This window comes from Channa argus, chromosome 4, assembly GCF_033026475.1.
Source record: "Channa argus isolate prfri chromosome 4, Channa argus male v1.0, whole genome shotgun sequence".
NCBI lineage: Eukaryota > Metazoa > Chordata > Actinopteri > Anabantiformes > Channidae > Channa > Channa argus.
This window is the reverse complement of record NC_090200.1, coordinates 10,027,091-10,051,422: the sequence shown is the minus strand read 5'-3', so window position 1 is coordinate 10,051,422 and position 24,332 is coordinate 10,027,091. Positions and strand designations below refer to the sequence as shown.

At 39.8% G+C, this 24,332-nt stretch overlaps 1 protein-coding gene across 3 annotated transcripts; it reads right to left on the bottom strand.

The window, feature by feature from the left end:
• Positions 1-932: 932 nt before the first annotated feature.
• On the bottom strand, positions 933-22,665 carry tubgcp6 (tubulin gamma complex component 6). Of its 3 annotated transcripts, XM_067500640.1 has the most exons (25): positions 22,344-22,663; positions 21,259-22,064; positions 20,969-21,132; positions 20,169-20,382; positions 19,066-19,224; positions 18,520-18,641; positions 18,316-18,379; positions 18,105-18,214; positions 17,870-17,961; positions 16,530-16,669; positions 13,984-14,133; positions 13,248-13,329; positions 12,621-12,709; positions 12,215-12,330; positions 11,189-11,327; positions 10,956-11,054; positions 9,081-10,869; positions 8,684-8,845; positions 7,128-7,296; positions 6,161-6,302; positions 4,778-4,972; positions 4,046-4,178; positions 3,337-3,550; positions 1,972-2,165; positions 933-1,382 (listed from the first exon to the last, which is right to left on the bottom strand). In XM_067500640.1, the coding sequence occupies exons 2-25, from the start codon at positions 22,042-22,044 to the stop codon at positions 1,291-1,293; spliced, it is 5,616 nt and encodes a 1,871-aa protein (XP_067356741.1). In that variant the 5' UTR covers positions 22,045-22,064; positions 22,344-22,663; the 3' UTR covers positions 933-1,290. The 3 variants fall into 3 exon arrangements, 2 of the variants coding, with proteins under 2 accessions (XP_067356741.1, XP_067356743.1); XR_010914129.1 differs by lacking the exons at positions 933-1,382; positions 1,972-2,165; positions 3,337-3,550; ... (1 more) ...; positions 4,778-4,972; positions 6,161-6,302 and adding exons at positions 7,565-7,694; positions 7,805-7,858 and having other exon boundaries at positions 7,161-7,296; positions 22,344-22,665; XM_067500642.1 differs by lacking the exons at positions 933-1,382; positions 1,972-2,165; positions 3,337-3,550; ... (2 more) ...; positions 6,161-6,302; positions 7,128-7,296 and adding an exon at positions 7,565-7,858 and having other exon boundaries at positions 22,344-22,665.
• Between the last annotated feature and the right edge of the window lie 1,667 nt (positions 22,666-24,332).

Here is a 24,332-nt window from a genome sequence, read left to right as displayed (position 1 = left end):
TAAAGGAATTGTCTCCAGTGTGTCTCTAGGAGCACTAGCTCGGCTGATGCAGTAGTAAAATGCTATGTCTTCTACAGAGATGCAGTATTAAATGATAAATTAGTCCCATTATTGTGATTGTAGCATTTTCCCCTAATTGATTATGATTGTTGCTTAAAATGCCTGATTTTGCAAGGTCGTGACGAATTCATTGGACACTGGCTTAAAAACTAGTAGCTGGTTAGCTGTAGTTCAGGAAAAAAGTTTAAATAGGGATCCAAATACTTTGCTCCGAAGTGAGAAGCTAAAATTGCAGGATGTTTGTTTTTGTGTGTGTGTGTGTGTGTGAATACGCATCTAGAAATTGTAATATTACAAAATAATTTCTTTTGAGCAAAGAATATCTTCAATAAGCTATACATGTGCACTTGTAATGAATAAGCTAATGTCCCACAATGTCTAAATTCTGCTCTTATTTGGTCAAAAATGTCTTCGTTGCCTGAGGTACAGTAAAAAAGAATAAACAAGTGTCTTTTGTGGACAGGGGTAACCACTGGGAATATTGGCCATGGCAACTATAGTCATGACTGGTCAAAGAACCCATGCTGACTCCTGTCCACCACAACATTAATAACACATGGGAGTTATAATGTTGTGGCTGATTAGTATGTTACAGCTGTGCTGCGCAATCTCGCCATTTTTGTTTTGTCAGTAATGCAATGTCAGCAGAAATCTGGTACTCATGGTGTAAAAATAAATAAATCGCTGTAATATAGCTATAACTGCATTTTCTACCCCTCACCTTGTCTTTTTGTAAATGGCTGAAGTTGACAGAATCCATTATCCATAAGGCTTCGTCCTTATTTTGTCCTAGTTTTCGAAAAACTTTAAAAAAAAATGTCTTACTCGGGTAAATGTGTTATCTTTAAATCATAAAAAAATTCAAAAATAGACAAAGTGTACAGCATTTATTAAACAAAGCTTTCCGCTTCTGAATTTATTAATAATTGACATTTAATTTTTATTCCCTTAAAATCTACATAGCTGGAGGCACACTTGAGACATTAGTTAGCAATAGATTGATCTGAATTACAAACAGCAGCATATACATTTTAGCATATACACGGCCAATGGGTTCAAAAACAGTATATACAGTACAGGTAAAGATCAGTGTATTTTGGATAGACATTAAAAAAATGATGATTATCAGTACTGTCTTAAGGGATTCTTATGGTACATGCATTGCACAATGATTTAATATCAAATAAAAACTGTAAAATTAAGCTCATGTATAATTTAGACACATGCAGCTCAGGAGTCTTTGTAGTAGTTGTTGAAATTGATGCGAAGAAGGAAATCCTCTAAATGAGGCTGGTAGCCTCTGTTCACTAGTTTAGTCACCACTGAAAGACAAAAACACATTTGTTATCTTTCACACATACTCATCGATTTCTCTACTATTTTGTAGTTAAACGAGGTTTGTTTCAATACACTATATTTAGCTTTGGTTACTTTGCAGATTGAAGTTGTAATTACAAAATAATACAAAATTAACATTTTATAGATAAAGCTACCTCATCATATAAAGGAAATACTGTACAACTGGTTCTACCTTTACCAGCTGCAACATACTAATGCTTATACAGTACATGAATGCATCTGTTGTATTACAGTTAAATAGTACACTGTATATGAACTGCTAATTTTTAGCCATTCTGCTAAATTTGCTCTTTTACTCATTGTGCTACATTAAATCATATTTCAAGTAATTTTGAATTAATTTATCAAGGGAGATGCAAACTTTTGCCCTATTGTAATTAACATTATTGTAACTTTTTTAAAATACATCCCTTGGCCATTTGTCACTTTTTTGATGAGAAAATTTGTACTAATTGACTGTGCATTGTTATTATTTGTAGTTTAGGGTTACGTTTGTATCTCCTTACATGTTATGTCAATGTAATTGAGTCCGAAACAATCTTCTGCCCTTACCTTTGAAAAGGAAGTGAGAGTAATACTTGAAGGTGTTGTACGACTGCTGCATGGCAATGAAGCTGGGGTGCATTGCCTCCCCCTGTTGGCTGTCCCAGGGCTGTGTAATCAGCTGTGCCCTAAACTTGAGGATCAGGCTGAAGATGCTGTGGATGATGTTCATGACCGGAGCTGCTTTCTCTGTCAGCAAACCCCTATGAAGGTGTGAGACAGGCTGGAATTTTAACACCCAAAAGTTTCATAGTGACAACCTCTCCTAATAAGATTAAATCCTTCATTGAGTTCAGAAGTTAGCCTCAGATCTAGCTGGAATTTTAATGAATTTGTTACAAGGAGATTGATTTGATTTTATATCAAAGTCCATCGTTAGTTTATTTTTTGCTGCATTCTTTTGGTTTGCAGCTTGAAATTTGTTACCTATACCAACACTTTTCAGGGAGGCCTTTGAAACACAAAGTTTGGGACCCTTCTCTTGCTCGCTCACACACACACACGCTCACACACACACACACACGCTCACACACACACACACACACACACACACACACCTCTACTTACAGGTGCTGCAACTTACAATTAAGAGATTTCCGAATGATGTCTGCAACATTGCTGGCTTCAAACTATTAAAGTTCTAATTTATTCTACAAAATAATTTTAATTCAGGCGATCACCAACAAATTCCACAAAAGGGATGGATACTTATGCATATAAGTCATCATATTAAAGCTAAAAAGCATGAGTGTAGACTTTCTAGAGAAAGCTGCCTTCTAACGAACTCCGAGTACTAAGGTGATGAGTTTTTGGGTATACAGCAAGTACTATATGCAGTCTATGCATACAGCCAGAGAGATTACAAGATTATCTGCACCTGTCCTTATATGGTATATACAAGTTAAAATGTGATAACTCTTAATCTCTAGAGCTGTAATCACTCACTGCTAAAAGGGGTTTGTTTAAAATGTATTGCTTTCAAGGGAAGACAAGGACAAATAGTCTTGTAACAAATCAGTGTATCACATATTTTGTGCATACTGATGACAGCATGCATTGCGTAGTACTCAATGCTAGAATATGTAAGTGGGGCCTGGTGGCTTAGTGCTAGATCACTGGGTTGGGATGCAGAAGGCAACGTGTTTGAATCTCAAACCACCAAGTGTGGCCCCACCCAGACACCAAGGGCAACATTGGTGCCGGTCCCAAGCCTGGACAAAAATGGGAAGGTTTCAGCAGGAAGCGCATCCAGCGTAAAAACACGTGCCAAATCAACGTGCGGAACGTGTTCCGCTGTGGCGGCCCCTGAAGGGATCAAGCCGCAAGTTGATATTGAAATGCTAGAATACACACTTGCTTAGTTCCAGTCCTCACCTGAAGATGGCTCTGTTGAGGTAGTCTGCATGCATGCGGTGGATGGCATCTAGGTCACTGGCAGTGGCCAGCTTGGCTGTGAACTCACTCCAGGACACTTGCAGGATCTGGTTGGCGATGTATCCCTGTATCACCTTGACAAAGTGCTGCATCTCATGCCTGTATAGCTGCAGCTGACGGAATTGGACAGAGCGACCTGCACCTTTCACCAGGGCTAAGGGAAACAAACACGGAACTTACCAAACATTTGCCAGTTACACCTGCCAAATATCTGAGGATATGCTTTTTCTGTAGTCCCCCCCAAATAAAAAAAAAAAAAAAAAAAAAAATCAATTCATCACACCATCATGCTGAGCCTTGTATTAAATTGCAATTTCCATCATGATCATAATTAATCCTATAATTGACAAAGTTTACATTCACTTTCATAACTTATACTAATAGTAAAAAAAAAAAGTATTATCTATTTATGTAGTCTACACAGGCTTTCACTGATCAATACTATCCAACCCAGTGAAGCGCACCGTTTTACAACAATCCCACTGGTATGACACGTGCTTTGTATAAATAAAAAAGAGGAATTGCAACATTGTCCTCTATGAATATTTCATAAACAACTGAAGCACAACAGGGAGAATCTTAACTCGTCTCCCTCAGAGGTAAGATTGAGTCTGAGCTGGGTTTGGTTCAACAGCTCCCATCCTCTCACCTGTTCTCTTGAGGTGGAACCAGACATCACGAAGGCTCCACACCATGTGCTTGAGCTGTAGCAGGAAGGAGAACAGACGGTTGTACTTGTTCATGCAGCTGTCCGTGATGATTATATTCAATGGCCAGTCCACCTGGGAGATGACATGAAAGAAAAAAAAAAAGTGTGAAGGTGTGACGGAGTGAGTGCGAAAGAAACCAAAGGAAAGTGGAATAGGAGTCAAGAAAAACAGGTAGAGGGAAAGTGATGGATGAAGCAAGGGAAAGGAAGGAGAAAGGTGTGAGTGCAGGGATGTTGATAGAGGAGGTGAGAGGATTGTGAAGGGAAGACAGAGTGGTGCGAGATAGGGGGCAGAGGAGGAATGTGGAAACATATGGGGAGAGAGTGAAAAATACCCACAGCCAGAGACGGAGGAAAAAAAAGGGAAGGGTGATGAAGCAGGAAAGAAAGCCGTCGTGAGACAGACAAGAGGGTGACAAACACAGGAGTGAACAAGAGCAGAGGACAATGTGTGCAGCATTAGTCACTGTGCGTGTCATCGAAAAGACCCAAGTCCAATCAATCTATGAGGTTCAACCATTTAAGTGCGTGATAAGCTCATTTTCCACACCCAAAGCAGTTTGTCAAAACATGACAGGTTGTCACATTCAAGCTGCCACTCACGCTGAGACAAGCTCACCCATGCAAGCATACGGACTCTGTTACCTACTCCATTAAAACACACTGCCTCACCTTGTAGCATAGCTCTAAGCAGTTGAGGGAGTCAGGTGCGTGTGGGTGGAACGTCTCTGGCAGGAAGCGAAGGGCAAAGGTGAAGTTACTAGCCAAGGGGGTGTCTCCATGTAAGCTGTACTGCAGGGCTTTACTGAGGATGGAGTTCAAGACCAGGGGGGTCAGCAATTCACCGGGAGTCTGCCCACTGGCCAGCTAGATGGGGGAGACATGGGTAGATAGACAAAGGTCAAACACGGATGACTCTCCTGTCATTTCAGATGCTTTCAAGACCTAGAAGTTGGCAGGTTTACATTCCAAATAAACACTACGAGTAGCTGATTACAATGATTATTTCCCTCGTCAGTTGAAGGTGTGCTAATCAGTGAAATGAGCTGGTGTAGTGTTTGGCTGGAACAAAAACCTTCTGTCTCATGAGCCTCAAGAGTCACATGTCCATAAATGTTTGTGCAGAACAGCACCAAGGTGTTAGCGAAAGCTGTGCCTGTTATTTCATGCCAGGAATCTCTGGCTTGACATTAGTCTTCAAATTTGGCAGTGATACATCATGTGCTGCAAACAGACAGATTATAAAGTTTACATTCCTATAAAATTATGTCTACCGCCTTAGCTAATAATTTATTCATGCATCCAGCAAAAAAAAGCATATCATATCATATTCATATGTAGAATATTCACTCCTTTTTACTCTGTTTTGGTCTCCACCGCCGCTTAACTTCTGCACTCCTCTTCAGATGCTAGCTGATGCTAAAAATAGTCGCTAGCTTCGTCTATCTGCTGGTTGATCCTTGGCAGCTCTCTGCTGCAGCTGAAAACTATGCTAACAAGAGCGGTGAGACTTACCCAAAATAGTGAGGTTGCAGGTGACAAACCCAAAACAAAGAGACGAAACACAGTGAGCTCAAACACTTTTTAGAGCTGAGGAGAACTGCAGAGCTGGGTGATAACTCTCTTCGGTCTTGTTAGTACAAGCAACACCTTTCGGGTATTATTAGTTGTCATTAATACTGAAATATAAGAGCAGCTAAAACAATGTTCTGTTTTGCTTGTACAAAGAAAACCTCAGTAGTTCAGCACTCGAGATTAGTTTATTTCTCTGCCATTTCTACACACTACTCTACTTTGTGTTTCTAGGTTTGATGTAAGCCAGCACTAAAGTTTATCATTCAGCATGTATTTAGCAGTTTAAGCATAAAATCACTACGTTTACAAGGTTAGATAGCACTAATTATATGCAATGCTGAGGACTCAAAGAAGGTTAGAATTGTGGGAAACCAGAACATTTGGCCTTGTGCTTAGAATGTATTAAATTGAAGAAAAATATCATAAATCACCCAATTCTCAATGTGCATGAAGATGACAGCAACAGTGAAAGAACATCACCTTTTCAAAGAGCAAATCACTAAGGGACTGTGCAAACTCGCCATCCTCCATCAGCAGGAAATGGCGCAGCGCCTCAAAGTGTCTTTCCACCCCCAACTCCACAAAGAAGTAGTCCACAACTGCCTTGTTCACCAGAGATACACTGGGGATGGAAGGTAGATGAGAAAATGACCAAGATAAGGAGACAGAAGTTATGGCACAACAATCAGGACTTGAAAATGATGCTGACTTGCAAATCTGATACAGACTGTGGAAATGATAGACATCAGCTCTGAAGAAAGCTCAGGGAATGTATGGGGGATTTTTTTTTCCATTTTCCGGATAACTTCCTCCATCTCATTACTTTAAAATATTCCTATGCAATTCACATTTTTATAAGAGTGGGATTTAAGGAAGGTTCTCTTCCACTGTAAAGTCAGCAGGTAAGAGATAAAAATAGAGGTGAAAATCTTTGCAGAACTCCACTCCTCTACCTGGTGATGGCATAAAAATGTGTTAATAAAACTTTTGGAGTTATGAATTTCAGTGCCAAATAAAGTGCAACACCGGTGTGTTCAGAAAGGGATGAGAAAGCCATTTCTTTAAACACAAAGGCTAAACTGCATAGTATGCACACACATTGTAGGTGAAGACTGACAAGCTTGTCTGGAGTACTGATGGAATTTCAAACAGAAAAAGGATCCTACAAAGATGGAAGGTAATGAGAATTTAAATTATTCCTGCAGTGCAGACTATGTGCTTAGCTACAGTTTAAGTGGTTTGAAGTAGCAGAAAAATGACAAGAGATCAGTGAAAAACCTCACACTTGCATTTTTCTAAACCAAGCATTAGACTGTACAGGAAAAATATGCATATGCATTTTTCAGACACATCAAACTTATATTTCTATACAACAACCTCCAAATTTAATATGTCTAGTAACAAACAGACCCTCTCCTCTGGCAGCATTCACGAGACAAACACTTACTGTGTGATGAGCGGGGCAGTAACAGAGTGTTTTATCAGAACTGGCAGGGAAACCATTTCGCTGAGTTGGACAGCAGTGGTGTCAGTGGCTCTGCGGAGTGTGGGGTCCATTGGAAGGCCCCATGGGCCTCGGATTACCTGCTTCAGCAGCTGACACTCGGGGGATGAAGCTATGAGAGTGTGAGATGACATACATAGTGCTATATGACTTCAAACAAAAACAAAAACAAAAAATAATTAAATATATAAAAATGGACAATGCTATATTTTTGCTGGATTTCTTACTCTAAACATTTGCAGCCTACAATGGCCTTATAGTACAACGTATGCCTGACAAAAATCAACAAAGACAGAATATAAAAGCTTCACAATGGATGGCAAATTTGAAAGCTAATTTGAAATTAGCTGAAAACTATTTTGTCCATGTTCCCTCCGTACCTTCTTTACTTCTGACACTGCCTAAATAATTAGGGCTCCTGACTGATCAGTGGTGTGGAAGATGTATTTGGCTGAGTAGATTCCGATTGATTTCACAGAAGCAGGCATGAATAATACGAGCATGACCGAACTACAAACGTAGAGTGGAAAAGGATGTTACTTCAACGAGCCATGATGCATCCCAGCAAAACATAAACCAGACTTAATATGTTTATGAAATATCACTGCTTTTTATGCAACCTCTGTGCTGGCTGATGGAGAAAATATTCAACAGCCTCTGGAAATAAATCACTCCTGAATATGTAAAAAGACACACACAAAAAAAAGAAAAGCTTGTTTTAATTTACATCAAGGAAGCTTCACAATTAGGTGCATCATTTTAATTTCTCTGCTATTTGAATTGCTCATCTTCTTCAATATATACTATTTAATTCTAAAGTGCTCATTTAATTATTTTGAGGTCAACTTGTACTTTAGCCTACGATTACTGGGTTTGGACAGACAGCAAAAACAGTTTTGGACAGTTCCAAAACTGTCAATTTTAGGAGACATAATTATTGAATTTAATTAATTTAATCTGACTATTTTTTATGATAGAAGCCCATGTGAATTATTAATAACAAAATGTATTCAATGACCTACCACTGTATACTCTACAACACTAATAAACTGGTTTTTACATTTTCCTATTGTCAGTAGGAAACTAATCTGTCACTGTACTTGTATAAAAATGTCTGTTATTCCCATTAACTTAAAATGTGGAGTTCCTCAAAGTTCTGTTTTGGATCCTCTTCTAATTCCAATTCAGCTATAAGAGTATTCATTTATATGCTAATGATAGTCAAATAAACAATATGCACTTGAATTCGTAATAGCAGCAGGCATCAAACCACAAACAAGAAAGTTATCAGTAAACATTCTCCAAATCAACAAGACCAAATCAGAAATAGTTTCGCATTTGTACAATGTGAAAGTAAGAAACACCATAGTAATTTTTAGTCACATTAAGATTTTAAATATCAATTTAACTATATTATATTCTGTTATTATTAGCTAAAAATTACCTAACATTATATCTACAACCATTCATTTTGAACCAGTCAAATGTTTTCAACTAACCCATCAGGTTGTAGCAGTCTTCATAGTGTTCCACCTGGTACTGCGCAGACAAAGCAAAGAGGTATTCCCTCTCAGACTTTTCTCCAGGGGACATACTGAAGCTGGCTGCCCAGGACCCCATGCCCTCTAACAGCTGCTCACCAGGGCTTTCGGGCTTAGAACCTTAAAAAAGAAAAAAAAGAAAAAAAAAAAAGGAGCAAGATACATAAATAGAACTGAGTTTCAGTGACATCCTATTTGTTTGCACTATTCCTAACACCACAGAGTCAGAGCTACAGATACTATATTTAATTTATTTTTACATTTTTTAAAGACATCTCAATGTAAAAGTGACAACATAGTAAATGTAAGTGCAATCACAATATTACTTCTACACTAAACAATATTTATAACGTACCTTTATTTTCTTCATCGGCCACTGTTTTTTGCTGATCTCTAGTGCCTTTGCCTTTCACCACACATCCAATTCCAAGTGAAGAATCTGATGAATGGCCATAAGCACTGCCAGGTAGTGCAGAGGACTGCAGCTCCGAACCCAACACCACACAACCTACACCCAGTGCTGAGTCAGAGGAGTGGCCATAGGCACTGCCTGGTAGAGGTGATCGAAGTGGTTCCGTTTTGGAAACAATGCATCCAGTGCCTAAATTGGAGTCTGAAGAATGGCCATAAGCACTACCAGGTAGAGGGGAACGTTCTGGTTCATCTCCTGAGACTAAACATCCAATCCCTAACACTGAATCTGAGGAGTGACCATAAGAGCTTCCAGGCAAAGGGGACAGAGCTGGTTCCACTCCAGACACTACACAGCCTTGTTGAAGCGTGGAGTCTGAGGTATGTCCATGCTTACTCCAACGAGGCCTTGCTTCAGCGACATTGGACACAAACTCACCCACTTTTATATTGGAGTCAGAAGAGTGCCCATGGATACTAGGAGTGGGAAGTGGTGCACCTACATCTGAAACAAGCTCCCCAATTTTGATGTGGGAATCTGAAGCATGACCATGGACATTTGGGGTGGGAAAAGGCGCAACAAAATCAGAAACATTTACTCCAAGTTTAATGTGAGAATCAGAAGAGTGACCATGAACACTGGGAAAAGTTAGAGGTGCATCAACTTTGGAAACATTTTCTCCAACCTTAATGTGTGAATCTGAAGTGTGACCATGAATGTTAGGTAATGACAGATGAGCGGTTTCCTCTGATACAAACTGTCCAATCTTGATGTGTGCATCAGAGACATGTCCGTGAATGATATGTGAAGGTTGAGGGGCAACAACATCTGAAACCAACTCTTCAGCCATTAGGTGTACACTGGAGACATGACCATGAATCTTTGTTAAAGAAATATTTTCACCAGTGTTATCTGGAGCATCTGAGGTCTGATCTTCAGTATCTGCCTCAAGTGGTTTAGCCAAACTACAGTCAGAGACTCTAGTCAATACTTTATTGCCACCATTAAGGTCTTGCTCTTGAGTAGTAGAAATGGAAGTGTCAACTACATCATCTTCTTTTGTAAGCTCAACAGATTTACTCTCATCTTTTAAATCTACTTCACTTTCTGAGATCCTCATTTCAGTCTCTTCTTCTGGCATAGAGGCAACTTCTTGCTTTCGGTCTGTGCTTGAGCAACTACCATCTTGAGGCTGCACTAAGGCTTGAGAGAGATGTGTATTCATACTGGCTTTAGATGCATCTCCTGGGGTGTGCTGGCCTGGTGTAAAACTGGACTTAGAGGCATGACCAAAGGGGTCGGCTTTGGGAACATTCTTCTGAACTTGAAACATGTTCTCTCCTATGGTGATGTGAGACAAAGAGGGGTGGTTTTGAATGAAACCAGGCTGGACTGCAGGTCCCCAGTGAGGTCGGGGCTGCATTGGTGCTTGGCCAGTGATACCCTCAAGTGGACTAAAGGGGGCACTGAAGTCATAGTCAACTAGCTGTGCTGTAGGGCAGGCCTCAGGTAGGTTAGAGCCAATCTCTTGTAGGGCTATATCCACTTGCTGACCGTCAGGATTTGGAGACTTTGGGAGAAAATCCGTGATATCAACGTTTTCAGTGATGAGAGCAGGCTCTGCGGTAAGGGAAGTGAGGGTGAAGGAGGACAGGTCAGTTTGTGGCGATACCATATGAGATTCTTGAGTTTTATGTGGCTGTTGTCCAGACAGCTCCTGTGTGGGAGATTCCTGTAAGAGAAAAAAAGTACTTGAGAGGCATAAATGTGTCAATCAATCAATGGAGCTAGCATTCAAGATCCAGTGTGGTCACATACCAGTGCTAGTTGTGCTACAGCCTGCTTAGCTGGGAGAACAGATGCCAACACTTCCATAGGAGGTCTCTCCTGGCCTAAGGGATACTGCTCTAGTATTGCCTGGCAACAAGTCATAAAACCTTTGGTTAAAATTCTTTACACTTCCTTTACCTCAAATAATTAAATACTTTAACGATTTTTGGCTTGTTATCCGAATGTGTTTTTTATGTCTTTTTAGGTTTTTTTTTAACAACCTGAATCTGCTGCCTGTCACGCATGAAGAACTGAGCACGCGCTTCATCAAGTCTCATTCGCTGCACCCGCCACATGGCCCTTCTCTCTCTGCGGGCTGCTTCCTCTGAAAGGCGGCTGTACTGAGCAATCAGCTCCTTCCTACAATTTGAGTGTAGAGACACACAAGAAAACAATTTAGCTGATCATCTTATGGTCGGCAACTTGCACCAAAGGCAAGTTCAGCCAAGGATTAACATCGTGTAGAACTTTTTTCTTGCTATCGATTATTTTCTTGTATAATTATTTGGTCAAAAATGCGTAATTGTGAAAAATGTCTATGTCCCAATGACCCAGAATCAAAAGTGACATCTTTAAATGCATTATTTTATCTCACCAAGTGCTAAAAAAACAAAAAGGTATTTAGTTTAGAGTTATATAATGCAAAGGAAACAATCATATATTGAAAATGAGGAAATTGGAAACAGAAACTACATCATTTCTAAGCACTGTATTATTGCAAAAAAACGTATAAAAAATGCGATAAAATTCCACCAATCCATTATCCACAATTGGTATCATCACATTAGTACTGAATTAGGAGAAGGACAGCAAAATGTTATAACTCCATGCACATTGCTTCCTACATGTCGACTTACTCAAGTAATTCTCTACACAAGTCGGCTGTTCCAATAAATACTAATAGCATGTCTCATTTGAATAATGAATAATTTATATTTAAATTTGAGTGCAAACCATTAAGCATTCACTGTTCCTTCTACCTGCATTTCATGTGCAAGTGCTTACGAGGAACATTACATTACAGGCTCTGATAACATTTGCTCATGTTGTCACTGCTCATGGCATCACACCCTTATCCCAAATGAAATGGCCAGCCACTTAAATATCCCACAGGGATGGCGCTGATGTCCCATCATGTTTGCACAATGACAGTTAATATATTGTAGATTAAATAAAATTGAACAGAGATTAATCAATCATCAGTACAATGTTTACATTTCGAGTAGCAGCCGTAAAAGTGGTCAGACCTGGCTCTTTGCTCAAGCTGCTCCTCCAAGGCTTGTAGTCTCTTTTCTCTGTCTCTCAGCTCTCTGGCAAAGCTGAAGTCATCTTCCTCCTGCTTCTTCTTGTCTGCACTTCGCCACTAGTGCCAAACACATACACATACCAGAAATCATTGTGTTCAAATTCCAAAATGGTGCCACAAATTCTGTAGTGGAAATGTATAAAATCGATTTTCCAAACGTCTGATCTAACACGTGTAATGCCTTTTATATGTTTAAATACAGAAATTCTATAACAAACTGCCTGGTTTTGTTTGTCTTTCTTCATCTATATTCACATCTTGTCATACTCACGTACAAGCAGATTAAAATCTTTAATTCACACACAACATTTGTTCTTCTCCTCACTTATCCACTCATACCCACCCACCTCTTGTTCTTGCTCAAGGTGCTGTTTCAGCTCCTCAAAACGTTCCCTTTTTCTGGCCTCCTCAGCCAGACGTTGTGACACCTGGTGCCCTACAGGAAACAAGGTAGATAACAGTAGGCTGCTTACCACATAGAAAAGTATGTAACATCTTGGTTCTCTTATATGCACACACGGAAAACAACTTCACCATCTGCCTCACACAAATATGCATATGCCAAGAAACACACAGTGCATTCAAGGCAGATAGTCCCCAAATCAACCACATTCCCCACCTCCCAAACTTTGCTAGACACTTTGAATGAAGAAATGATGTGAGGAGTTTGCTAAACTGTGCGAGTGATGATTAGATTTCACAGCCCGTAGGACTGGAAGCCATTCAAAACATTCCTCATTGCAAATACGCCTGTGCATCTCTGCTGATCTCCTGAGAGGAATGAAAAGACCTCAAGAAAGCTCTGGTAGTGAAGAGTCAACAAGGAAGTGTGGGTTACACTCAGAGCAGAGCCATTTGTTAAAGTGTACTCAGCAGGACTGGGGTGCGCATGAACATCAAGCATTATATAAATTATACATGCAGAGTGTGTGTGTGTGTGTGTGTGTGTGTGTGTGTGTGTGTGAAGCACTAACCCCGGATGCTCTCCAGAGTTTTGGCTGCTGACTCCCTGACCTGATTGATCAGCTCCTGGCGTGCCCTCTCTGTTCGCAGAGCCTAACAATAGACAGACAAGAAGATGATTAACAAAGATCTATGCAACAGCTCTGTACCTCACTTCACCTGCCTTTACCTCTGCCAGTTAGCACCACACACTGCACAGGCCATACAAACCAGGGTGTCACACTTAATCATGCAGCGTGCAAGCTTCAGACTTTGGCTGCACCATTTTAATGACTTCCTGCTGGAATTCTCACTACTTGAGGGGCTGTGTCACAATCATGGATCATGTTATGTAGAAAAAGAACTCCCCCCTCCCACCCACCTTTCTCTCTGTCTTAGGGGACAAAACCTGTGTAATGACTTGTCTTACTGCAGGTTTGCCACTTTACCTTCCAGAAGTGCAGACTTCCTTTGATTTTTAAAAATCCATTAAAGTCACCTAGCAGACATAATAGTGTCTTTATTAAAGTAATACACCATGATTACTGCCCATGTTTTAACATTCATTCTGCATGAAACATATCTCTCTTTATGTAAATTTGACCAAAGTTCTTACACACAGCCAAGAAGAAATAATAACTAAAGCTCAAACCTTAGAAGAACACATTACAGAAACATAAGACTCCATGACATTGTGTGTGTGTGTGTGTGTGTGTGTGTGTGTGTGTGTGTGTGTGTGTGTGCGTGTGTGCGTGTGTGTCTCAGTACTTGTTCCTCCCTGCTGATGGCACTGTGTTTAGCAATCCTCTCCATGCGTCCACGGTACACGGCACAGTCTCTTTCGATCTCCTCTACCTCTTGGAGGGAGAAAGTGACAGCAATGCGAGGCACTGGCAGCTCAGACCAGCAGATATAATGCTGTGGACCCAAGTTACCAGAACATTAGTACCATAGAGAAGATTCACTGATTTATAAGTTAATTTGGATTATTCTCACATTTGATGGATGTGAATCATATGTTAGAACATGAACTTCACAATTAAATATGTACTATAAGCCATCTGAAGCTCATTTTTGCAGATACACCCTCAAAAATGTTTCTTTTTTAAAGTCTAGAAAGAGAAAGTGAATCAAATAAGCAATTAAAATTAATGAGAAGCTGTGAAGTGGCCTGTGCAGAGAGTGGGTTACATCTTCTTTGAATTAAAGGTATAGATGAACTTTTCTGCATCAGTGTTACATCACCGTCCAAATTACACAAATTTAACTCAAATCTCAAAACCCTGTTTCACATGTGGCTTAGAAGAAGGCACATTTTTTAAATTCTCCTTGGTCCTAAACCAAATGTTTTTTTCTGATGTAAGCAATATATCCCAATTCCATCTGACTAATATGTAACTATGTTTGCAGAAATCTTATTACACTACTTCCAAAGACTAAAACAGAAATCCAAGATCTTGGCCCCTAGATTGCTTAAATAATTACATAACAAGTAAGAAAATTACATATTGGGTGAGAATTAAAAGTTAAACCTTTCAGGAGATATGAAAAAGAGTTTCAACAACCAACATTGACCTTGTCCACACAGACTGAATCTATGCATGAGGCTAATTTTATCAAGTGTTTTATCAAGTAACAGGAAATGCAAACACTCCCATTAATTAATTAATTATCCTAGTAATATATTTGAAACTAATTAAAAAGGTCTATTTTGGTCTGAGCTATTGCTTCTTCATTTTTGCTCATTTTTTTTACATTATGTACTCTACTTTCTATATGTAATTTTTTTTAAAAAAGGTAAATGCTGAAAACTGAAAAGCAACTTAAAATATAAATAACTAAAAAAAGCACAGTACATTGCATGGTGTTGTTCAGAAAATAGCCACAATGTATTTTTTAATAAACAGACTATCACTAGCCACACTGTCTTATTAGCCAATAGCACACACATTAGTGAGTGTATTTTTATCATTCTCCTGTATTCACAGTCATCATGCAGCTTTTCCAAGAATAACAACGTTAATGGAAATTACTATTTAGAAAAACACTGTGGTTACAGAATTTGCCACAGGCCCTGCAGTTCAGGTCAGGGAGGTTGAGTCATAAAGAAGCATAATATGCTTGTGAATTAGCAGGAAAGTCACACAGGAATTAGAAAATTAAGGCCAAATAGACCACATAAAAACTTCAAAGCTTGACTTGACACTTTGCTCTTCTCCGCCATGCTAAGCTTAAAGCCACGTGAGGAATCAAACAAAATGTATAGACAACAATTTTGATAATTGATCCTGGGAAACTGTGAAGGACATTTTCTATAATAACATTGTAATAAATCAACTGATAAGCCATAGGGAAAAAAGAAAGACACAATTATTTCAAGCTGCAACTAATGACCAATTTACAACTGCAAAACAGTTTCATTATGTTATAACATTTCATTATAAAACAATTTAGCTATTATGTATGAAATTAGTTATTAATTTATATAAAAAAATACTATCAGGACAAAAAAGGTTAAACACCACATGTTACAAGTCCAGGGTGTTGTCTTTATAGGTCTACAGAGTAAACCCCAACCCAAACACATGCTGCTAAACAAACAAACAAATAAATAAATAATTTATTTAAAAAAAATGCCAACCATTCCCTTGTTCCAACTTTCTAAAGATGACTTGCTGGATTACTCTAAATACATAATCAAAATGGCTGCAGATCAATTCCTGTGGATTCGACTAAATCACTAGTCTCTACACTCTTTATCGTGGCATGATGCCTCTATGACAAAGAAAGAAATCTGTCGACAGTGACAGAAAACTCAACAGTTTAAAGTTAAAAATAATGAAAACACTTCTGCCCCAATAACAGAACAAACTCTATCACAAAATTGATGACAGTGTATGGATAACAATTTACGGGAACATGCATCCCCATACAATGCTGTATTGATTATTTGTCCCACCATTGCGGGCAGTATGGATTTTCAAATGAGCAGAAACATTGTTGTGGCGGGTCTTTAATATGTGGAGTGTCTGTTGGTTGATGTCTGAGCTGCTGTGTGGGTCTCTAAGCCAACACAGTACACTGAATGGCTCGTGACACCAAGACAAACAAATCAAATATGTTAGCCTAATCTTAAGGATTAACATTTTGCATGATTCATTTATCCACTGCTAATAACTGTCAAATTTCCCTTTGCACTGAATAAAATACAGGTTATATTAACCTTTATCCTAATTAAACATTCATCTGTGTAATATTACCCTCCTGTATATACATATGAATGCATATGACTTTGGTAAATGTGCAAAACAAACCTGTGGGCAACAGATCTTGAGGAGGTTGATGGTCTTTCCGCAGACATAAACGTCATTGGCAATGTGTCTCAAGAAGGCCGGAACACAATCTTCCACATCCTTTGAGATTAGAGTGTAGCCCTCAACCCAGAAGTGTTTGTCTGCAGAAATTCAAAGAGTATACAAAAGTAAAGTAATACAAAAAGTAATATTGGTGGCGGGGTACCCAGCCTGTGGTGGGCAAAAACTTTTCCTTGTTAGTATGACTTACGGGGCATAGCAAAACTCTGGCCGCTTGAATTAACACTTGGAAATTGTTAGCGCTTAGCTCAGTGATCCTAAGCAAAAAGCATAAGAGAACATGAATGCACCAAGCTTCCAGAGCTCTTTACAGAAAGCCTGCGGCTTGCCAAGAAAGCTTAGTCACTGATTGCTTGCCTGGCTGATGGACTTCGAGGAGAACAATGACATTTGTGTGTCCTCCAAAAAGCAGGAACGAGAAGCACAGAGGTTCAATGCAAGAGTTGATGAGGTGTAGCAGATGAGCAAATGAACCTCTTAGCCAGACAAAGGCGAGGTGATGGTGTGACCTTGTGTGGGGTGTTGCATGACATACAATATTTGGACAGGATATAATGATTCATACAGAACCATACTTGGAACCTTGTCAAAATGCAGCAGTTACAGTGTGTACTTGTTTGGGGAATAGGACTTAATTGATCATTACTCAGCTTAGCTGTAGCTAATTATTAGGACACAAAATATAATCATTTTTTAATTTGGCGGGTTATGGTACAGTTTTATTACTGTATTTGAAAATACAACTCCTCATCCATTTGTTGAGGAATGAGACAGTAGGCAGTAAGGCAGTTCCTGTTGTTTACAGATGGGTCTATACCCCTCCCCTCTCAACTTTACCTTTCTTTACGGATGCTACTCATTAATTGGACTGAAAAAAAAATTCTCAGCCTGTCCACATTTGTCAGGAGTAATTACAAGAGATGACATGTAAAAAATAATATAAAATTATTTCATAACCTATGTTATTTTAGCCAGCATGTATCAACCGAAAAGAATAAAGGAAAAATATTTATTTGTGTTTGTCCCTCTGGCTAACTGAGCAGAGAAGGCTTTGGTCCCTGCAGCTGTGGTAGCTGATTCTGTTTCCCACTGATTATCATCCAATAACTTCATGACATCCTTTATAGACACAAGGACAAATCCAACCAGGCAATAAAGGCTGTAATGAAATCCATTTTTTTCTGCTAGACAATCTGTCTGGCAGGCTTTTCATTTTCTGAACCTGCTGACTGAAGCCAAAGTGTTTATGCGACAGCATATGGGTGTGTGTGTCGCCTCACCTCTAAAGCTGAGGTACTCCTCATTGACCTGGATCATGAATTCCCCATAAACATCTCGAAACACACCACTATACACCCACTCAGACACAAACCTAAGTGAAGCACAGGAAAAACTGTCACAGAGAGGTGAGATCAATATAGCAAGCTCTGCATAACAATCAACTGAAGTCATGTCCTCGGTTGATATGATTTTGTTTTTGGATCACGCGTCTGTTTAAGAAGCATGCCTACAGACCGTGTGTAAGGTTCACAGCTGCTCTTCAGCAGCGACAGCAGGACTGGATAGTTCTCGTTGCTGCAGTTATTCTGTGCTTCATTGTACAGGTAGGACAGCAGTTTAACACCCTGAGGAGAACCACATGGCATTGAGCTGAAATACCATCTGATAGGCTAAACACAGCTGTGATGGATGACATATTGCAGTTTGCAGATAAAGGAGCACTCACCACAGGGAAGGTAGCCTGGCCTGCACCCAAAGGCCCATCTACACAGCACAGTTCTGACAGGTACCTTAGATTAAAAGAAAGCAGAAATGTTTTGATCTGATCAAGGTCCCCTCTGTCAGGACACGACTGCACTGGTTACTAGACTGGCTTGAGGTTCAAAAGTCTGAAATTAACACTTGCAGAAAATAACCTTTTGTGCCTCACCTGAGTTGGCGACCAACTTTCCGAAAGAGGAAGCCAATAGTCAAAAGGCTGAGGGTGGGTGGCGTGCTAAGAACACAAGCCCTGTAGTAATGCAGATACTTTCGCAGACCCCCTGTAAAAGCCTAGAAGTAAAATAAAATAGAAAACCTTTTACTATGTACACTTATATCATACAATACTGGTGTTCTCCCCCATGTATGAATGTCTAACTGCTCCTTAGACTCTGAAGGCCTCAGTTATAGGTCCTCCCAGCTAGCAAATCTGAGAACTAGCAGCCAATCACAAACCTTCTGGGGATATAACAGGGATCAGGACTTTAATTCAGGGCCTCTTGGTCAATTTCTGCTGACTGCTAACATCCACATTTGTACTGGGAGCAATTTGTCTCAGGAGTTTACATTTGCTTTAGCTCTTTTCGGTTTTGTTGCCAAATGTATTACAACAAGGTAGAGTGGATTTGTTACAAAGCAATTAGGTTATGCAGCAAATGAGTGAAAGATAAAATGTGGAGTCCAAATGGCATTAACAAGAATTATATGAACATACCTGAAAGACTAGGCCTTTCTTGTCAGCACTCTGCAGAGAGAAGCGGCTAAGCCTCAAGTAGTAAGTGCCATACAGGGCTAGTTCCCCCAACAGACGAGACACGCTCTCGGGGGAGGCTCCAGAAACGCACACACCAGGTCTGACATCAAAATGAACATTCTGAGAAGATGATTAGACATATACAGATGGTGGAAGAAATACATTGAATAAGTGTTCTGTCTAATATATCCAATAAAAAGAGCCTTGCAGCAAAGACCGTCTTTGTAAAGTGCAATATTGAATTTTTGTCACAGGTGTCAGAGAGTCACCTCCATAGTGATTTCTAAAGGCATGGTTGGTGGTGTTATTTTATTAACTGCAATATGCTGTATAATCAGGTGTTTGTCAGGTTTTTGTCCTTCCCATGGTTCTTTTATTAGAACTGGACACAAAGTTCCTAGACAGCACTCTTCTGGGGGGACAAACACAGACAATATTTTTGCGCTACCACAAACCAAAGCCTCAAAGGTTGCAAATGTGTTTCATAAACATTTCTCTGATCATATCAACAAACTTTAGTCATCACAAAAGTAGAGCCTGCTTGTGCAGCCATTGAATTCCATTATATTGTGTTCAACTGTGTATGTTTTCATTACATTATCCCCACTGCCGATCCTTTAGGGATCAGAAAGCAAACAAGGGAATGAACCTTCAAATGATGGAGTTAAAAGATGACTATAAATAATAATAAAGTATAAAAGCTAATGGAAAGCAGTGAAGCAACAGAAGAGTCCCTTAGAATCTTTCCTCTGGTGTTAGGAATCTTTTCATTAATCTCTTCATCATTTAATGGATTATGTCAGGCCTTTGTGTTTTCTTCATTATTTGAAGTTAAAGTGCTTTTATGAATCAGCTGGGTGTGTTTTATCATACATGCGCAAATTGCCCACTGATACTCTTTAGAATTGCCTTCTCTTAGTTTTTTAGTAATTGCATGCTGTCAATGAGCTTTCACGACTCCATTCACTACTTTTATTACTTCCGTTTGATGGGGCCCTAAAACAGCAAATCAGCTGCATTTTATTGCATTTCAGTGACTGATTAATTAAGATAATCAAGAGTACCTGGTTAAGAGGGAAGGTTGTAGATGCCACACCAATCAGCACGTTGAGGAGGTCAGACACAAGTTGTGTCTGAGAGTCCAGGGGCAGAAGGAGTATAGGAGAAGGTGTACTAGTGCTCAACACCCTCATCTCTCCCTCCCACAGACGATACAACTGGTCGAAGACTTCCCTTCCTCCTTCTGTTAGATAGAGAGACTCCCTTTTTCCTGGTGGGCTAATGGAAGAAACAGATTGGCATTTGATGTTTTGTTCTAGAAGGGGAGAGTAAAACTAAATATATGACTACATGCTGCTCTGGAGGCCAAAATTAAAATCTAGTCTTCCTTTTATTTATGGATAATCTCATTTGAAAAAAATACACCACGTTTATCCTAAATAAAATTATTATGGAATGGTCCCTACCTAGGTATATTACATGAAAAGAAAGAGCAGTAGTTATTTGACTGCTCCAATTCCATGAACAAACTGAATGTTGAGGACTGTAAGATCTCTCCCTGCCTGGAACTGACTTCCCACATCATTGAAAATAGATATAAAAAATAAAAAAAACTGATGAGTCACACATCATACCTGTTTTAGACCACTCTATAAAAAATATCTTTGGGTTTGGGCTTATAGTCAAACAAACAAGTGGATGACATCTTAAACTGACAACTTGCATTTTACAGTCTCAAAGATTATTCAGTTAAAAATATTCAACACCAGGGATGAAAACAATTGGTAGTTGCATCCCTTAGCAAATGACTTAAGTCATTTAGAATCAACACAAATTTCTACAACACAAGTGACGTGTCACTTACCAGCCGATAGACTCCCAACAGCGACATCTTCCAGGCTCAAATGTGCGGACTGCTTCCCATACGTCAATGTCTGGAACTGAGCTGGGCTCCGACTGAGAATCTGGGGTCAGGTTGGAGGCTGACTGAAAGCCCTCATCTTCTGACTGATCTAAGCAGGGAGGAACCTGAACAAACAAAAAACAAGATGGGTGAGCATTCAAACTCGGTCTAAGATTGATCTTACTATTATAAAATATCTCAAATTAAACAACGTGGTTTAGAATCAATACTAGACTAAACCAGTCTCCTACCCTGATCGCCAGCCCAGTGACATCAATATTACTGGGAACAGGAGGCAGGTCCAGTCTTATGTCCATATCTGAAGTGCGAGTGTGCTGCAGTGCTCCAAACAGTGTCATCCTAGTCTCTTTCTCAAATCTTTCCTCTACTTCCAGGTTAGTCCTCAGAGCCAGCAGCCCTGTACCTGGAGGAGCATCCATCAGTCTCTGAGTTCCACACAAACTCTCCAATGTTCCCCATTCCTCCCCACACATTAAGCCCCATGCATGGGCTTCTAGCCTTTGCAGTTCCTCACTCTGGTAGGCCCAGGGTTGAGACCTTCGCAACACAGGCCGCTCTCTTCTCATATAGTCCATGCTAAAAGTAGTAGGGGGAGGAGGCGCTGAACCAGCTAGGTGTACTAGAAGCTCGAGGACAGCGTCTAATTCTTTCAGGCCAGAGGATTCTCCATCCAGCAACATCTCCAGCTGGTCCTCCAACCTTTCTGCTTCCTCCCTGCACCCTGCCACCCGCAAGTCAAAACATATCATCAGGACTTTGTTTCTGGGGGGCGTATTAGCTGTGGCACTCTGTCCTGTAGTAGACCCTTTGGTGCCATCTTGAAAGAGCTTAGATAGCAGGGCACCATAGGCGCGCTTCTTGAGAGACTTGCGGAAACCTTCTCGTGAAACTCCTCCCAGGGCACGTCGCTTCCATGAGACTCCAGACAGACTGCAGTCACACAGCGCACCCAGCAGCTCGGTGATGCTGCTGCTATTGTAGCTAAGCTTCATGGGGGTGTTAAAGCTCGGGTACATGATGCCACTGTTGCATCAGCCTGTATGAGTGACATAAGGTCAGGTTGGACAATAATATACTGTTTACAAGAAATACTGGGAAAAACAGCACACGAGGACTAGTAACGTTAAAAGTTTAGCTAGACAACCGACACCAAATATGCTAAGTTTCCAAAACAGCCTTTCACGTTTTACATTACTTTTTCTTAACGAAACATCAACAAGCCAGTAAATAGACTGCACCAGAGCCATCTTGACAGTAATAAGCTAACACTTATTTATTGCAGACGCAATAATTAACTGAAGCTTATTAAATTTACCCTCTCGAGATGATGTGTTGCAAGTTGATTCAGCTGGCCGTTTCAATATCGCATCCACCCCAAGTGACTGCTTTCCGTACATGCTAACTGTTATTAGCAAGCCTAAGGTTGCTCTGCGACCAACTGGATTCGTAGCTTAATTTAGGTTGCAAGCATGCACAAAACAGAAGGTATAACATCTAAGCAGCTTAACGTTTGTCTTTATTATTCCTTTGTTTCTTGTTGCTACATATTAATGACTGGAATGTTGTCGCTGCTAGCTAATAACTTCATTCATCTTCCACCGTCTACCGCGGGGCTACGACCGAATAAGAATATCGCGTCTTGATTCTGATTGGACGATATGCTATTTTGACTTGGATGATTGGCTAAAGATATTATAGTGGCCACGCTGATTGGTCAGTTAAGTCAGTCGATCATAGCTTGACGGAAACAGGCATTCGCCACCGCGCTTTGTTGCATTCAAGTGAGGAGGGGGGAAATGGAAATAACACTTTCCATTTCCATCCCGCCAGCGAAGAGAAACTTTATCTTAACTCGCGATTCCGGTAAGCTCCAGTACAGCAGCAATACTTGTAGGATGTGCAATTTGTAGGATTTGAAAAATGTGTTAATTGAACGAATAGAAGCTGTGTGTGCTCTGATCTGGTTACTAAATGCAGCAGCAATAAAAAAGTTTATCGACGCGCCTGCTGTTTGACAGGCCTGCAGGCTGCACACGCTTGCTTTTATTTATTTATTTTTACCGGTTGGGTAAATCAGGTACCGTGGTCCGTGTACAGTCAGGGGGACAAGCTCTCTACGGACTTTCAAGAGATAAATCATGGCATTTGTTTGCATTTTCTCTAAAAATGTAGTTCATGGGGGCAATAATAGTCTGTTTTGTGCGTAAACGCATTTCATTATTTAGCTGAAACGTATATGGGATTTTATCTGTCAATGTTAAACCAAAAGACAAAGTTCCCAAGTTCCAGGCTACAAAATCCCACGTTTCAATTAGGCAATTGGACATTACCCCCCATCCTTTATAATCCTGTTGGGGAGCAATGTTGTTTGGTCCAATTTAAACAGAAGGATAAGTGTGAACAGTAATTCTTTTAAAGATTGTGAGTAAAATTAGCCAATTATTTAAAATATTCTCTCAAAGCACCAGGGCGTATACAACAGGTAGCCTGGAATAAGCTGCTTTGTTTTGCAGTGAATCTTTTGGAGTTGTATTTAAATTTTATTTAGAGAACTAGGCAAAAAGCATTTATAAGGTTGCATATAATTGTTTTTTTTCATCTGGAACCACTGTTTTGTGCATGCAAATTGTGTGTTTGCCTGTGCCTATTGTGTAGCTACATGATTATTACTTTAAAACATCCGGATTTTAACACAAACTTCTTAACATGTATTATTTGGATAACATAACTATATCTTAAAATAGCAGATTGATTGTATTAACTTGTGTTAAAATAGTCCCAATTACCCTCAATGTAGCCAAAGTGCACTAATATTGTCTTCCAAATAACTTGCACATGCACTATATTAAACATGGATTTTGGCCCGTAACTCTGCACCTCCCACAGATTGTTTTCACCCCAACAAATCAGTTTGGACTCATTGCTTGAGAAACTTCAGCAGATTTAACTGCTTTAATATATCCTGGGTTTAGTTTAAAAGAACCGTGCCGCTTTAAGTTTGTTAAAATGCAAGAAAACCTAAATTATAAAATCCATTTGCTCTTTGCTTATCTCTAACCTTAGAAAGCCCCCAGTTGTTGCTGGATTTTAATTTTTCACAGCTTTAAATAAAACAATACACAATCATTGTTTGTTTTAATTTATTCGCCAAGTTCCTTTCCCCCTCCTCCCCAAAGGCAGAGGAAATCAAAGCCAAATCTCATTAGAAGAGTTGAAACACATGGAGGTGAAACACAACCTGCTGGTGTCTCATGCTGAAGGAGAGGCTGGCTGTTTTAAGTGAAGCACCCCAGACTAGAGAACA